At 37.0% G+C, this 16,258-nt stretch overlaps 3 protein-coding genes across 5 annotated transcripts; 1 reads left to right on the top strand and 2 right to left on the bottom strand.

Moving 5' to 3' along the window:
• The first annotated feature begins 77 nt into the window (after positions 1-77).
• On the top strand, positions 78-1,671 carry LOC111211544 (craniofacial development protein 1). The gene is made up of 3 exons (XM_022712712.2): positions 78-353; positions 437-610; positions 1,052-1,671. Exons 1-3 carry the CDS (start codon positions 186-188, stop codon positions 1,409-1,411), a joined length of 702 nt encoding a protein of 233 aa, XP_022568433.1. The 5' UTR covers positions 78-185; the 3' UTR covers positions 1,412-1,671.
• Positions 1,625-4,225, bottom strand: LOC111211543 (30S ribosomal protein S1, chloroplastic). Its single transcript, XM_022712711.2, has 7 exons — positions 3,853-4,225; positions 2,890-3,165; positions 2,741-2,821; positions 2,379-2,660; positions 2,184-2,294; positions 2,012-2,098; positions 1,625-1,840 (listed from the first exon to the last, which is right to left on the bottom strand). The coding sequence occupies exons 1-7, from the start codon at positions 4,153-4,155 to the stop codon at positions 1,730-1,732; spliced, it is 1,251 nt and encodes a 416-aa protein (XP_022568432.1). The 5' UTR covers positions 4,156-4,225; the 3' UTR covers positions 1,625-1,729.
• Positions 4,226-4,597: 372 nt separating this feature from the next.
• On the bottom strand, positions 4,598-6,064 carry LOC111211547. 3 transcript variants are annotated; one of them, XM_022712716.2, is made up of 2 exons: positions 5,808-6,064; positions 4,598-5,664 (listed from the first exon to the last, which is right to left on the bottom strand). In XM_022712716.2, exon 2 carries the CDS (start codon positions 5,658-5,660, stop codon positions 4,773-4,775), a length of 888 nt encoding a protein of 295 aa, XP_022568437.1. In that variant the 5' UTR covers positions 5,661-5,664; positions 5,808-6,064; the 3' UTR covers positions 4,598-4,772. The 3 variants fall into 3 exon arrangements, with proteins under 3 accessions (XP_022568437.1, XP_022568435.1, XP_022568436.1); XM_022712714.2 differs by having other exon boundaries at positions 4,598-5,697; XM_022712715.2 differs by having other exon boundaries at positions 4,598-5,714.
• Between the last annotated feature and the right edge of the window lie 10,194 nt (positions 6,065-16,258).

Below are 16,258 nucleotides of genomic sequence, written 5' to 3' on the forward strand. Positions count from 1 at the left end.
AATCAGTATCAATATGGGCCTTGTTGGGCCGTTTCACTATTATTTATCATTAAGCCCATTATCTTCTCTCTTCTTCTCCTCTGTTTCTTCTTCTTCTCATCTTTTCTCCACTTCTATCAAGAGCCCTATCGTGAGAGATACGAACACTTTAACATTCAACTCGTTTCCCTGTAACGAATCTAGGCATGGCGTCTCCTGAGCAATCAGAGAGAAACTCTACTGGTTCGAGCAGTGTATCCAAGAAAGTTTCGGAGATCTGGGAGCGAATGAACGAAGGAGTGCCAAACAAGCGATTCAATTTCGTCTCAAAGACCTCAACCTCTTCGCCTCCCGCTAAAAAATCACCTAACAGCGTGAGACTCTTCTCTCCTGCACTCTTCTTTTTATCACACACTATCGTCTTAGATTTCAAAAGTTTGATCCTTTCGACTCACAGAACTGGAAAAGCTATCTTGGTATTGACGCGAGGGAGAGGGACAAAGCTGTACAAAAGGAAGATAGCGTTTCGGTTAGTGGCGAGGAGGCTAAGCGCATTGCTGCTGCCGCTCTAGTTGCTGTGAGAAACGCAACCGCAACCGCTGCTGCTGCTTCGAGCCGTGGCAAGATTGAGGTCAGAACAAAATGACCTTTTTGTGTGTGTTTGACTCTGTGTGGTTAGAATCTAAGATCTCTCAGCTGTTTGGAACTAAGAGGGTGAAGTGTGTGTGATTAAAGTCTCTGTCTTTAAGTTAATATGACTGTGCTTTGCCTCGGGTAACTTTAGAATCTAAGTTCTCTCAGCTGTTTTGAGCTAAGAGGATGGGTTGTGTAATGGTTAAAGTCTCTGTCTTTAAGTTAATATGACTCTGCTTTGTCTCGGTAACGTTAGAATCTAAGTTCTCTCAGCTGTTTTGAGCTAAGAGGGTGGACTGTGTATGATTAAAGTCTCGGTCTTTACGTTAGTACTCGATTGAAACCTTAGTTAAAGCTTGTTTTTGTTTGAGTTTGAGTTAGTATTAAGGAAGTGGATGGTGTATCAACTACAATGTTTGTGTTATCTTGTGAATTGCAGATAACTGAGGTCAAAGACTTTGCTGGTCAAGAAATCGAAGTGAAGAGATTAGTGGAAGCGGGTTCAAAGGAAGCCTCCTCCTCCTCATCCTCTGCGGGGGCGACTTCAGGGGTTGATGCGGTTCTTGAGCAGATTAAAAAGAAACAGAAGCTGAGCGTTTTGGACAAGACGAAGAAAGACTGGGGAGAGTACAAGGAGGAGAACAAAGGTGTTGAAGATGAGCTGGATAAGTACAAGAAGAGCTCTGACAAGTATCTTGACAAAGTTTCTTTCTTGGAGAGAGCTGATTACAGACAGTTTGAGAAAGAGAGAGACGCTCGTTTAGCTCTTCAGTCCAAGCGAAGACTCGATGATGTCTAAAAATGTGAAGACTCTTCGTCCTCGGCTGTAAATATTCTTGTTTTCTTGATGTAGTGGATGATATCCACATGAACTACATCATGCATCTTTACAAAACCATCCATCGATAGACTTTACCTTGACCAGCTTTACCAATCATTTTCACACAACTTTTGTTGTTGCTATACAACTGAGGCCGGGTTGTGGTCAGTTCAGCTCGAGCAAAAAGCTTTCTAATCAACTTTTTGAACATTGCAATAGAAATGTCGATGAAACATACATATTACATTAAGCTCGAAGATGTGTTTTTGTCTAAAGAAAGAAAAAAAGCATTTGGATCTAAAGATCAACGGCAGGAGGAATGTCGCCAACGGTGAGATCGACTCCATCATCTGGTAAGTCAGATCCGAGTGGTCCTAGTATCCCTTCAGAACTCAGCGTCAGTCCACTCTGCTCAAACATACACCAACAACATTAACTTATCACTATCCTCAACCAAAACCAAAGCTTCTCCGGTTATTGATCACAATCCAATTTAGTGAACAAACCAAACCCAACAACATAGTTCTTGCAAATGAACCAATGCTGTAAACGAGGCAAGGCCAGTGGATAGAGTCATACCTCAGGTTGGAAGCGAAGCATGTCTGCACGTGCCATAGCTTCTGCTTGGGCAATTCTCTGTCTGAACGTCTGAGCCATCTCCTCAGCCTTGAGACAACAACAGAAAAATTAGTAAAATGGATTGAGAGATAGAGGGAACTCAGAGAGTACTTCAGTGGTAAATAGTGTTTACCTTCTCGAAAACAAGTTTTGGGTTGCGAATCATATCACCAGGTGTTGGCTCCAGCTTCTTTGTGGAAAGACTTACTCTTCCCCTGTCACGGTCATGGCTCAGTATCATAACCTGTTAAACATTATAAAGTTATGTATCATTGCACTTACATTCAAATCAAATAGAGTTTTAAGAACATTTATGGTAGAAAGAGACCTTAAGAGTGTCACCGGGTTGAAGAACAGTGGCGATATCCGAGACACGGTCATGACTGATCTGACTGACATGGAGAAGCCCATTGATTCCGCCAATGTCAATGAATGCACCATAGGGTTTCAAGCTCTGAACAACTCCGAGGACCACAGATCCGATTCCAAGCTGAGCCTGGCTGTCTGCTACAGCTTTACGGTTGCTGAGAACAAGCTTTGTTTGTTCCTCATCAACCTCCACAAACTTGAGAGGTATCTCTTTCTCAAGTAGCTCTTCAGCTGCTGCTTTCTAATAAAATGTAGAAGAACACACATCGTTAATCAGGTTTTGTGTGTTTTGACTTAAAAGCTCTGAGACAAAGTACTAACCGATGATATTTGAGAAAACGGCACAAACCCACGAAGACCCTCCACCATAGCCACCAATCCACCTTTGTTAGCACCAATAACCTATCCAATCGCTAGACATTGTTAACCAGAGAGATCAAAGGAGAAGCAAAGAAGTTCCAAAACCGTACCTTAGCTTTAACAACAACATCCTCAGCCTGAAGCTGCCTGCATCGTTCCCAAGCGAGTTCATACTGAATCATCCTTAAGCTCAATAGCAAACTGTCGTCACTCTCGTTCTCACCAATGATGACAAACTCCTCCACCATACCGGGAACTATACCAGCTTCCTCCACATGCTTGATTCTGTGAATGCAAGCCTGCTCAACCGACAAGTAAGCCGACGATTTCGCAGAAATGTCGACTAATGCACCGTTTGCATCGGTCTTGAACACCGTCCCTTTCACCTGAAACAATGCCACACAACCACAAAATGATCACACAAACAGAACCAAACGCTGTCGTTTTATCATCTTAGTTTTTCTCAAACTTAAAGCAACGATTAAAGCTCAAAGTTTGAAACTTTTCTCAAAACCCACAAAGATTTTGTGAAGGAGAACATAACTGAACTAGTTTGGTCTATACAACAACAGCTCGAGCTCAAGCAACGATTGCAGCTCAAAGTTCGAAACTTTACTCAAAACCCACAAAGATATTGTAAAGGAGAACATAACTGAACTAGTTTGGTCTATACAACAACAGCTCAAAGTTCGAAACTTTTCTCAAAACCCACAAAGATTTTGTAAAGTAGAACATAACTGAACTAGTTTGGTCTATACAACAACAACGCGAACTCAAATAACAATTACACTCAAAGTTCGAAACTTTTGACAAAACCCACAAAGATATTGTAAAGGAGAACATAACTGAACTAGTTTGGTCTGGTCTATACAACAACAGCTCCAACTCAAGCAACGATTACAGCTTAAAGTTCGAAACTTTTCTTAAACCCCACAAAAGATATTGTAAAGTAGAACATAACTGAACTAGTTTGGTCAAGAACAACAGCTCGAACTCAATCAACGATTACAATTCAAAGCTCGAAACTTTTCTCAAACCCCACAAAAGATATTGCAAAGGAGAGAGAGACAAACCCTAGTGCCGATTTCGGAATTGAAGTCGTATTGTTCGATAGCAGCTGCGAAATCGTCGACGGTGAAGGCGACGCCTTCCATGGGAGCAGTTCTGCAACGCTCGTAAGCGTCTTCGAACATCTTCTTAAGCTCGAGCCTCTCTCTCGTCTGCCCGCTTGACATCGCAACCGCTGCGACGATCGTTGGAGAAACAGAGGCGGATTTGTTCTGCGGGAAGTTCTTGGCGGCTCTTCTCGTTAGCCTAGAAGAGGAAGAGAGTGGAGAGCATCTCAGACCCGTGAATTGATGAGCCAAAGACGCCATAGCTTTTTTTCACTCCACTCAGAGGGTTGTCTGTTTCGTCTTCTATGGCTCTTCCTGCGTTTTATCGTGCGAGTTAGATAAGAGAGATGATGATCTGGACTTGGTCTATCTCAGTTTGATCGAACGGTCGAAACAACTGCCACGTTGGAGTAAACTACGTGACGTTTATTAACCATCTAAACAGCGCGACGTTTATGCCATGGGCCAGAGGAAAAATTGAGAACTGAATAATTAATATTTATCTTATTTAAAAACTATTTGAAAATAATATTTATCGTAGTATATGTTACTAAGAATAGTTATAGAAAAAATACTACATACTAATATGTTTTCAAATAATGCATAGTTGTTTATATTTTCAAACAAATAAACATATTTGGAAATATATACAAGAAAGATTGATAATAAAATATACAGCTTTCTTGTATACGCACTATCAACCTGAAGAATGAAACAGTTTCTATATGACATAAGTAACTCATGTATACAGAGATCATGTTCCAGCATTGTGCAAGGAAGATTATATTTGCAGAAAACAATTATGAATCAACTCATTAATCATGATATAAATAACAAATGTTGATAAGGAATCAACAAACAGGCTTTGAAGGTTTTTTCTACTCGTTCTTCCAAGCATACAGAATCAACGAAAAAACAGAACTTTGAGACTTGGAGTTCGTTGTTGTTGTTGTTGCTATGATGTCCTGTGAGAAAGACAAGCTCTTATCCGAAGAAGATTGACAAGTCCTGAACATGAACACTGCGTTTCCCGCTGAAGAAGGCATCCCAAATAACCAACTATGAACATCCCACAGAACTTCCACAGCCATTCTATTAACAACTATTGTATCGTTCCCACGAAACTTCCACTTAAGACGCTTCACCTGCAACAACGTCTTCCCATCCACACGAACAACGAGACAAGGATCAGTGACGCTCGTGTCACACTCAATCACAAGATCATGTATTCTAACCCCATCTGAACAAAGCTGAGCCTTCGTTGCGAACTCTCTCTTACCAAAGACATGCTCTTTCTTGGCGACGAACACCGCACCTCTAGAGGAAGGCGAAGCGTTCGTCTTCTTGAAAGCTTCTTTCTTCATATCACCGAGAAGCAGAACCATCTCCTTGTCTACAACAACGCCCACGTAGAATCCTCCCAAAGCTTCAGGTCCTGATCCAAACTTCGCAGACGCCAGATCCCAAACAACATCGATGCTACAGGAATAAACCTCTAAGCTCTTGGACCCTTTTCGTTTAGTGAAAAGCCAGGGCTTAATCTCGACTTTACAGAGGCTCTGGTTACAAGAATCATCAACACCAACGGTCACACTCTGACCCATCAGAGTCTTGGCCCACGTCACAGTGATCAAACAAGTCCTTCCTCGAATACGGCACTGGTAGATGCAAGTGACCAGATTCTGAGCGTTCTTCCCGGAGTTTGAAGACGATGAATCCGCAACTTGGACTCCATTTTCACCAAAGCAAGAAGGAAAATCCTTCATCTCTCTGCGGAATTTCAACGAACACTTGGTGGGCAAACTGCGTAAAGCTCAGGACTTTTAACACAGATGAACTTGATTGAGACAATGACGGGAGCTATAAGGTCGAGAGGAAGAAACCCAGAAGGAAAAAAGTGAACTTTTGTTTACCTGAAGAGACGGATGAATCAAGAACGCGTCGGAATCTGAAGAATCCTCATACGAGTCTCGTTGATTGGATCCGTTGTCTCCAAGGAAAAGAGATTTTGATAAAGCCGGAGAGTAAGGAGAGAGAGAGAGGAGGAAGCAAATCGCCAAAGTAAAGGAAGAATATTTTTTTCTTCGATAAAAACTGAAAATGGAGACGACTGATAGAGACAAAAAGGAGACTCCTTTCACTCTCAGTGCTATTATTACCGTGTAATAAAAACCTAACTAGAATTGAGTCGGGCATAAATTGACATCCAGAGAGAACTGTACCAAACAAACAAATAGAATTGAATATTGACAATGAAGACTTTGCTATTTTTGTATGAATTATTTATTTTTTGATAATTTGGGTTCACATATCTTTGAAGATCAGATATTGTATTTGTGTGTGATTTTTGAATTTTCTTGGCACACTTTTTTGGGATAAAAATGTTAAGATTTATACTGTTTTTTTCTGTTTTTAGTTATTCAGATTAAACAACCAGTTACATAAAATTAAAGAAAAAATATTTGAAACTAGAATAAAGACAACACTTAAACAGAAGTTTTAATCTAAGAAGGAATGAAGAGTTTTGAAAAAAAAAACTATTCCTTTCTTTCCAAATTAGTTAGATCACAACGTATAAAATGAGTTTGACAGCAATGGTTAGGCAGCTCTGAGATTGCTGTCTTGGCAAAAAGATCCAAGATATGGTACTGAGGCAAATTAAATAATTAATAACTTCAGAGTTGGAATGAGTCAATCGAACATACAAAAATGCAAGCACGATTTCTATAAATGTAAGTCTACGACGCCATTACATTAGTTTTTCAAAAAACATATTTTGGTCTTGTAATTTTGGCCATTGCGCATATGCATTACTTTAAGACACTAGGCATCATTTATTATAAGTTTTATTAATAAATACAAGCATACATAGGGTTTCCATCTTCCATCTACGTACATAAATGATATTTATAAGAAAACACTATTGATAGTAACCATCATCTCTCTCTCAATTTAGCCCCTTTAATTCTATCTCTCTCTAGTTGTTGTTTTTTTTTTTTGTTAATATTTTAATAAAAAGCTATGTCGTTGTCATTTGGTTGGATCCGGAGTCCAGAGATCGTATGGTGAATAGTTTAATGTGTTTCCGATTTAGAATAATGTGTTTTAGTTACAAAACTCCAAAACTATGTTGTTTTCTTTTGAGAACTGGCTTTCAAACCAAAACTATATTGTTTGCCTTAATTACCATGTTTATGTCGATAGATCCAAATCCATTAATTTGTAAACCGATAACATAAATAAACAAAATTTCTGACCAAGCCATTTCCATGAACCTATTTATCAAAAATGTCTAAGAAAGTAATTTTGGTTTTATAAGTATGGAAGGAAATGGTATTCACGTGTATTCTTGTCTATAGAGTAGTTGTCATGCGTTACAACCCAATTTTGGGGTCATCTTTCTTGGACTTTCTGGGCCTTTTCTTGTATACCTTTGTTTTAATTCCTTTTACATGTAAAGTGGTGCACATGAATAACATAATTAAAATAAAATATTTTTTATTACTGGAAAACCAAATATTTTTGGTGACTGAAAAAATAAATTAATTATAACTTTTTGTAGTTACCGTTTGTTACGAAAACTTAATTTCAAACAAAGAGGCGCATACATATGTTGAAATAATAAAAGATGTGGGTTCCACTGTCACTATTTACACAGTGATTTTTCTTCTATAAATACGAAGTTTTTTGATCATTTGAAAAACACGATTACACCATCTCTTCTCCTTTCTTAATAACAAATTCTCTATTGTTATCAGTGTTATCTCCTATCTACGGGTATAAAATTTTGCTTTATTTAAATTCCTGCGATATAATAAAATTCCAGTTCTTTTCATAACACGTTATCAGCACGATCACTCTTCGATTCGGTAAAATTTATTTGTATCATTTATACCCTGTTATAATGGTCGGTATACCGCCTCTACTATTATTTATATCATGTTATAATGGCCGGAATACCGCCTATATTATTTATTAGTAATTTAATGGTCGGCCGAGCCGCCTTATATCCTGTTTATTATTTATTGGTCGGCCGAGCCGCCTTATATTCTGTTTATTATTTATTGGTCGGCTGAGCCGCCTTATATTCTGTTTATTATTAATTGGTCGGCCGAGCCGCCGTATAATTTATTTATTACTCTGCATTGATCGGCTGAGCCGTCGCATGATTTGTTGTCATAACATAAATATTTTATTGTCATAATTTTTCACTTTTATGAAATTTTATAGATTTGATTGACCGTTTAATACGATATTTTCAGACTAATTTTTGGTGCACTCGATTTAACCCCAACGGTCACAAAGAATTTTTTTCAAAAATTTCCCCTTTCTCCAACGGTTATGAACAGTATTTTTCACCTATAAATACAACTCATTTTCACTCCATTTCATCATCCAAAACATTTCATCTTCTCTCAAAAATTTCAAATCGCTCTCCTCCGATTTTTCATTTCAAGAAAATGATTCGCGCACTTTTGTTTTTATGTGCCATTTTTATTTGTGTTTCTATTTATGGTTTATTCGTTGGAGAATTTACTCCGAGTGAATTTAAGATGAATATCGGTTTAATTTTCTTTACATCGCTTCTCCTTGTAATTGCTTGTATGATTAATGTAAACGGTTTTTAATTATGAAGTTCTAATAAAATTATTATTTTGTGTTTTAGAATTACAAATGGCAAACATCGAGAAACTCCAGTTCCCGGCCCTGAAAATAACTGGCGAAAATTACGTCGGGTGGGTCACAAAAGTGAAACCATATCTGGTGATGAAAAAGATAACCGAAACAATTGTAATCGGTAACAAATCACCACCCGAACATATAGCCGAAGCGATAATCTTCCTGAAGAAGCATTTAGATGAAAGTCTAACGCACGACTATGCAAACGTCGAGGACCCAGCTGAACTGTGGCAAACTTTAAAAGAAAGGTTCGATAACCAGAGACAAATCAACCTTCCTCACGCTCTAGAAGAGTGGAAAAATCTGAGGTTCCAAGATTTTCAAAAGGTTGAGGATTACAATTCCGCTGTCCTGCGGATAGTTGCACTCCTGAAGTATTGTGGTAATCCTGTCTCTGAGGCAGAAATGATGAATAAAACATACATCACTTTCCACAAACAGCTTCACTTCTTACCCGAAATTTACAGAAAATGCGGGTACACGAGATTTTCTGAATTGATGGTTGCGCTCATGTTAGCTGAAAAGAACAATGAGCTCTTAATCAAAAACCACAATTCCCGGCCTACGGGAGCCAAAGCATTCCCTGAAGTGAATGCTACGGCGATAGAAAATTCGGAAAGAAGAAACCATGCCAATCGAGGTCATGGCCGCCGTTTCAACAACAAACGTGGAAAAAATTACAATCCCAAATGGAGGGGATCTAATAAGTGGGTTAGACCCGGGCAAGTTTCCAAGGGTAAAGAAACTCAAGAGGATACCACCCAGAAGCGTGAGACAGTGTGTTACAGATGTGGTTGTAAAGGACATTGGTCCCGTACCTGTCGTACTCCTTCACATCTCTGTAAGTTATATCAAGAGTCCACGAAAGGAAAGGCTAAAGAGGTGAACCTCACGGAAAATGTTGAAGGGACCTCATACCTTGAATCCTCCGACTTCGCTAATGATCTGGACTAGATTACTCCTGAAGAGAATCGAAATGCCTATGATAAGAGTATTGAATAATTTTAGTATTACCATGTATAATTATTATATTTCATGTTTTAAACAAATAATGATGTTTTTAACGTCATCTTATTGTATAATTATTGTGTCTTTTTCTTTATATGAATGAATTTTATGTTTCTTTTATATTTATGACAATTTCAGAAATGGATCATAATGCTAATGGAGCAAAATCCAAGAAACGGATTCGTGAAATATGCATACCAGATAGTGGAACAACGCACACTATTCTGAGACAAAAGAGATATTTCTCTAATATAAAACCGACAAGAATTGTCGTCAATACAATATCAGGTCCTGCAGACGTGATTGAAGGAACTGGTAAAGCAAACTTTACTATACCGAATGGAACAAAATTTTCCATAAATAATGCTCTATATTCTCCAAGTTCTAAAAGGAATTTGTTGAGTTTTAAAGACATATATCTTCACGGATATGATACTCAGTCTGCAACTGAGGATGGAAAGAAATACATGTATGTAACTTCTGAGAAATGTGGCAGAAAACACATATTTGAAAAGTTTCCAGAACTTCCTTCGGGACTACATCATACTTATATCGATGAGACCGAATCAAATCTTTTAGTAAAACAGAACCCAGAAGAGTTCACATTATGGCATGATCGCCTTGGCCATCCAGGCACTACAATGATGCGTAAAATCATAGAAAGTTCACATGGTCATCCACTGAAAATCCAGGAGATTTCTCAAGGGAATAAAATGACATGTGTTGCATGTTCTCTAGGAAAATTGATCGTAAGGCCATCGCCAACCAAAATCGATAAAGAATCACCAAAGTTCCTTGAAAGAATTCAAGGCGATATATGTGGACCTATACACCCACCTTGTGGACCATTCCACTATTTTATGGTATTAATTGACGCATCCAGTAGATGGTCACACGTTTGTCTATTATCATCTCGAAATGTGGCATTTGCGAGATTTCTAACTCAGATAATCAAACTGCGACACAGTTTCCTGATTATACTATTAAAAGAGTTAGACTAGACAACGCTGGTGAATTCACATCCCAAGCATTCAATGACTATTGTATGGTAATGGGAATTGAAGTTGAACATTCGGTTGCTCATGTTCATACGCAAAATGGTTTGGCTGAATCTTTAATTAAGCGTCTGCAATTGATTGCAAGACCATTGATCATGAGATCAAAACTTCCAACCTCTGTATGGGGACATGCCATTTTGCATGCAGAAGCACTCATTCGGATCAGACCGAGTGCATACCATAAGTATTCCCCACTACAGTTAGCGTTTGGTCGAGAACCAAACATTTCCCACTTTAGAATCTTTGGTTGTGCGGTATATGTGCCTGTAGCACCACCACAACGTACAAAGATGGGACCACAAAGAAGATTGGGAATATATGTTGGTTTTGATTCCCCATCAATTATAAGATACCTAGAACCACAGACTGGTGACGTCTTTACAGCACGTTTTGCTGATTGTCATTTTGACGAAAATGTATTCCCAGTTCTAGGGGGAGAAAACAAAAATGTTGGAAGTGATATAAAATGGAGTGTACCATCATTGTTATATCTTGATCCTCCCACTAAAGAGTCAGAACTAGAAGTTCGACGAATTATGCATTTACAGAGTATAGCTAACCAGCTACCTGATGCATTTGTAGATACCAAGACGGTAACTAAATCTCATATACCAGCTGCAAATGCTCCTGCTCGTATCAAAATGCCAAATGAACAAGAAAAGGAGGATGACACACGAGAGCCAAAAACACGCCTGAAGCGTGGTAGACCTGTTGGTTCTAAGGATAAGAATCCTAGGAAACAGAAGAAAGCTGAAATATATGATGCACCCAAAATAGCAGAAAATATTTTGGAGGAAATAAATGATAAGGATTCTGATGAATCAGAGCATCATGAATCAGAGCATCATGAATCGAAAGATAATCATGAGATTTCTATTAATTACATCCATAATAAAAGGATATGGAATAGAAATGAACAAAATGACCTTGATGATGCTTTCTCATATATTGTGTCAAGTGAAATAAATGAAGAAATCGATGATCCAGAACCAAAATCTGTCTATGAATGTCAAAAGAGACATGATTGGGAACAATGGAAAAATGCAATACAAGCTGAACTTGATTCGCTTAATAAACGAAAAGTATTTGGATCTATTGTGCTCACACCTGCAGATGTGAGACCAGTTGGGTACAAATGGGTTTTCGTTCGAAAGCGAAATGAGAAAAATGAGATTACGAGATACAAAGCTCGTCTAGTGGCTCAAGGTTTTTCTCAAAGACCTGGAATCGATTATGAAGAAACGTATTCTCCAGTTATGGATGCCATTACATTTAGATTCCTGATGAGTCTAGCAGCTGATAAAAATCTAGAGATGCGTCTCATGGATGTTGTTACAGCTTATCTATATGGATCATTAGATACTGATATCTACATGAAAGTTCCTGATGGATTTAAAATGCCAGAAGCATTAAGTTCCAAACCTAAAGAGTTATGTGCAATAAAATTGCAAAGATCATTATATGGGTTAAAGCAATCTGGACGTATGTGGTATAATCGTCTCAGTGATCATTTAATAAAAGAAAGATATGTGAATGATCCTATATGCCCATGTGTTTTCATCAAGAAAACAATATCCGGATTTGTAATAATCGCGGTATATGTTGATGATCTTAACATTATCGGAACTCAAAAGGAAATACAAAAGGCATCAGACTATCTCAAAGGAGAATTTGAGATGAAAGATCTACGACAGACACAGTATTGTCTTGGCCTACAAATAGAACATTCACAAAATGGTATATTTGTGCATCAATCCACATACACTAAAAGAGTGTTGAAACGATTTAACATGGATAAATCAACTCCTCTTAGCACCCCGATGGTTGTTAGGTCACTTAATATTGAAAGTGATCCATTTCGACCACCTGAGGAGAAAGAAGAGATACTTGGTCCGGAAGTACCATATCTAAGTGCAATTGGAGCGCTGATGTACCTTGCAAATTGTACACGGCCTGATATATCATTTGCTGTGAATCTTTTGGCAAGATTCAGCTCATCTCCAACTCGAAGACATTGGAATGGGATTAAACATGTTTTTCGTTACCTCCAAGGGACCATTGATTTAGGCTTGTTTTATCCTAAAAGTTCAAAAGGTCAAATGGTTGGTTTTGCAGATGCAGGATATCTTTCAGATCCACACAAAGCCCGATCGCAAACAGGATACGTTTTTACGATCGGAGGCACTGCTATATCTTGGCGTTCTCAGAAACAAACGCTTGTGGCTACTTCTTCAAATCATGTTGAGATCATTGCACTCCATGAAACAAGTAGAGAATGTGTATGGCTGAGATCAATGAGCCGACACATCTGTTCAAGCAGCGGGATTGGCGAAAATACGGAGCCAACTATTCTATATGAAGATAACGCGGCATGTGTTGCTCAAACGAATGAAGGATATATCAAAAGCGATAGAACGAAGCATATACATCCGAAGTTCTTCTCATACACTCAAGAGCTCGAGAAGAATAAAGAGATTGAAGTAAGATATGTTCGATCATGCGACAATGCAGCCGACCTCTTCACAAAATCACTCCCTACCTCGGTATTCAGAAAACACATCCATAACATTGGGATGCGCCATCAGAAGGATCTATGACTGTTCATTCGAGGGGGAGCTTACGTAGTTGTACTCTTTTTACCTTACTATGGTTTTTCCCATTGGGTTTTTCCTGGAAAGGTTTTTAACGAGGCAACAAAGACGTTAAGCGAGAGCGGAGAGTGACACTGGTCCCCAAGGGGGAGTGTTACGAAAACTTAATTTCAAACAAAGAGGCGCACACATATGTTGAAATAATAAAAGATGTGGGTCCCACTGTCACTATTTGCACAGTGATTTTTCTTCTATAAATACGAAGTTTTTCGATCATTTGAAAAACACGATTACACCATCTCTTCTCCTTTCTTAATAACAAATTCTCTATTGTTATCAGTGTTATCTCCTATCTACGGGTATAAAATTTTGCTTTATTTAAATTCCTGCGATATAATAAAATTCCAGTTCTTTTCATAACACCGTTAAATATCTACATGTTTGAAATAATAATTTCACCCGGTAGCTGATTCCATACTGCATGAAATATATTAATCAGTAAGAAAAAAATTAACAATAACGAACGAACCTTTCATAAGATTTAGGCACATGCGTTGATTGGTTTACGTGAAAATCTAGACACATATGGCAGGTCATATTGTGATATTGCATCGATGATAAACTCTTGTATCTGCTTAATACACGTTATCAATATGCTTTAGAACCGATCGACCGACATTAACGTGAAATTTAAGGTCCTGATTTTGTACTAAAGTATTAACCTAATGGGGATCTGATTTTCTTGTGATTTCATTTCCTTTTGTTGATTTATAATTTTTAACGACTCATCTCTTGTCCCACCCACTTTGCGAATATTTCATCAACAAGTAAGATAATAAGTTTCACAAAAAAAACAAGCAAGATAAAATGATACTATTATAAGTGATTTATACTAATACTGTCTTTGCTATCAACATTAATATTCAAACGCACATGCGTGACAAAAAAAAAAAAGTCAATTAGGAGTAGTGATCCTAAGTTTACAAGTCGTCGCTCAATGCTTCTTAGTTGTGACATGCTTTTTTTTTGTACTCTTCCATGCTTGATCACCACGACATGTTAATAGTATAATAAATGATGAAGATTCAGGTGAAAATGTTTACAGACAAAGAGATTTCTGTTTGTTTAATGGGTCAATTCCCTCGACGCTGCTTGAAGTATTAATTGACATATTGAATAATTGGAAGTAAACATACAGGTTGCACTTTTACGTTAGACAAGTTTAATGACCGAATTTATCGCTAAAGAGGGAAGAAGTCTTACTTGATGTGAATTTCCACATCCACAACGGCTTTATTGGAAGTTTTTTTAAGACCCAGTCAATGAAATGAGATTTATATGTATTTTTTTTTGGTAAAATAAATGAGATTTCTATACGATAGTGTATATTTGAGTTTTTAGTCTTTACCATTCCCAATAGATCTAATGTAACCTTGATGATTAATAAACCCATAAGTAGTATGATTGTGGTGACAAAGGGGTTGGTGGTAGTGGTTTGATTGCTTTTGGTCATTTCATACTATATGACTACTTATTTCCGTACGCAGACAACCATGGAATCGCCAACGGAGTCACGAAACAAAGCCCGAACAAACTATAGTACTCCACAGATTTTTTATTTTTTTAAGTTTGTTTTAGAAAGATGTATTTTTTGTGTTTTTTATGAAGAAATTGTAAATTTCAAGAAAATTAATTGATTTTATTGAATTACTATTGGTTAAAAATTATTGAAAATTGAAAATTATAGAAAACGATAAATTTATTATGGCAGTTTAATGTGTTTTCTTAATATGCGTGAAAATATTAAAAAGTCTATCTTTGTTCCGTGGAACAGAGGGAATAACATTTTTATAAAATTGTATCATCAAAATAAATTGCTTGTTTAATTTATCATTATCTGTAAAGTCTAAAGTGTCTTCTTCATCTTGATGCTTATCTTAATCATATTTACTTTGTCATTTACGATAAAGTTTAGCATTGACAAGAATGAACTAATATAAACAAACAATTTACAAAAACATCTCGTAGTAGTTGGACAGAGCGTGTTACCGACGTGATTCCATTATCGCATTTCACTAAAAGGTAATTAATCGTAAATATATCTAACAAAAACTTTCTAAGATTTTACTTACTTGCCATCTTTTTAAACTCATATAAGAAACTTGGAGGCCAATTGTGATGTTCCCGGGTTCGACGCCAGGTGGAGGGGAACTGCCCATCCTGTCATCAAATGCGGTACTGGATGTTGGACCTTGTCCCCAGCCCAGGTAAAGCCCTCCCGGATGAAGTGGACCGCTGCCTAATCGGACCCAGGGAAATGATCCACGTAAGTGGGGAACCCCTGGATTATCAAAAAAAAAAAAAAAAACTTAGCTGCATAATGTTCCGTAGAAAGTAGAAACTTATATTATGCATATATCTTTTAATTAAGTTAACCTATAATATTTTTTCGAGAACATGTTAACCTTTTTTTTTTTGGTAAAATATGTTAACCTATACTTTGTAACAACATAGAGTTACAAATTATATCATTTAGTGAAGGACATTTAGAAAAGTGAATAATTACACTGTTAATTCGTAACCATCTTTCTATAATGTGGATTCGAAAACTGTTCCTTCTTTTTTACTACTTGATGTTTAATTTAGAGACATTTTTTTCCAAAATTAGATGAAGTTTTTAATTTTAGTGTTAAATTTATTAATTTTATGTTATATGATCATTGGTATTCTTCTGTCAAAATCATTATTTGTCGAATTGTAATTAGGAGTAATCAATGAATTTTTGTTTAGAAAATGTGAATAATAAAATGGTTCTTAATTTATATGTACAATTTTTAAAATGCTATCTAATAAAAATTGAGAGATGGTTTTATAAATTCTATATTTTTGGTATTATTTATCTGATATTTACATCAAAGTTTCATTAATGTTAAAAGTTCATTAATTATATACTAACCTCATAATATAATTTTCTAGTTAAGACAGATATATTTTTGATCAATAATATGCAATATACGAGTTTAAATC

This window comes from Brassica napus, chromosome C9 (genome assembly GCF_020379485.1).
Source record: "Brassica napus cultivar Da-Ae chromosome C9, Da-Ae, whole genome shotgun sequence".
Taxonomy (NCBI): domain Eukaryota; kingdom Viridiplantae; phylum Streptophyta; class Magnoliopsida; order Brassicales; family Brassicaceae; genus Brassica; species Brassica napus.

Excerpts from the sequence above, each read along its gene's own strand:
- LOC111211547 (XM_022712716.2), bottom strand. The coding sequence starts at position 5,660 with ATGAAGGATTTTCCTTCTTGCTTTGGTGAAAATGGAGTCCAAGTTGCG.
- LOC111211544 (XM_022712712.2), top strand. The coding sequence starts at position 186 with ATGGCGTCTCCTGAGCAATCAGAGAGAAACTCTACTGGTTCGAGCAGT. Across the intron at positions 354-436 it reads CTAAAAAATCACCTAACAGC|AACTGGAAAAGCTATCTTGG; the intron begins GTGAGACTCTTC and ends TTCGACTCACAG. Across the intron at positions 611-1,051 it reads CGAGCCGTGGCAAGATTGAG|ATAACTGAGGTCAAAGACTT; the intron begins GTCAGAACAAAA and ends TGTGAATTGCAG.
- LOC111211543 (XM_022712711.2), bottom strand. The coding sequence starts at position 4,155 with ATGGCGTCTTTGGCTCATCAATTCACGGGTCTGAGATGCTCTCCACTC. Across the intron at positions 3,166-3,852 it reads ATTCCGAAATCGGCACTAGG|GTGAAAGGGACGGTGTTCAA; the intron begins GTTTGTCTCTCT and ends GCATTGTTTCAG. Across the intron at positions 2,661-2,740 it reads CGTTTTCTCAAATATCATCG|AAAGCAGCAGCTGAAGAGCT; the intron begins GTTAGTACTTTG and ends ACATTTTATTAG.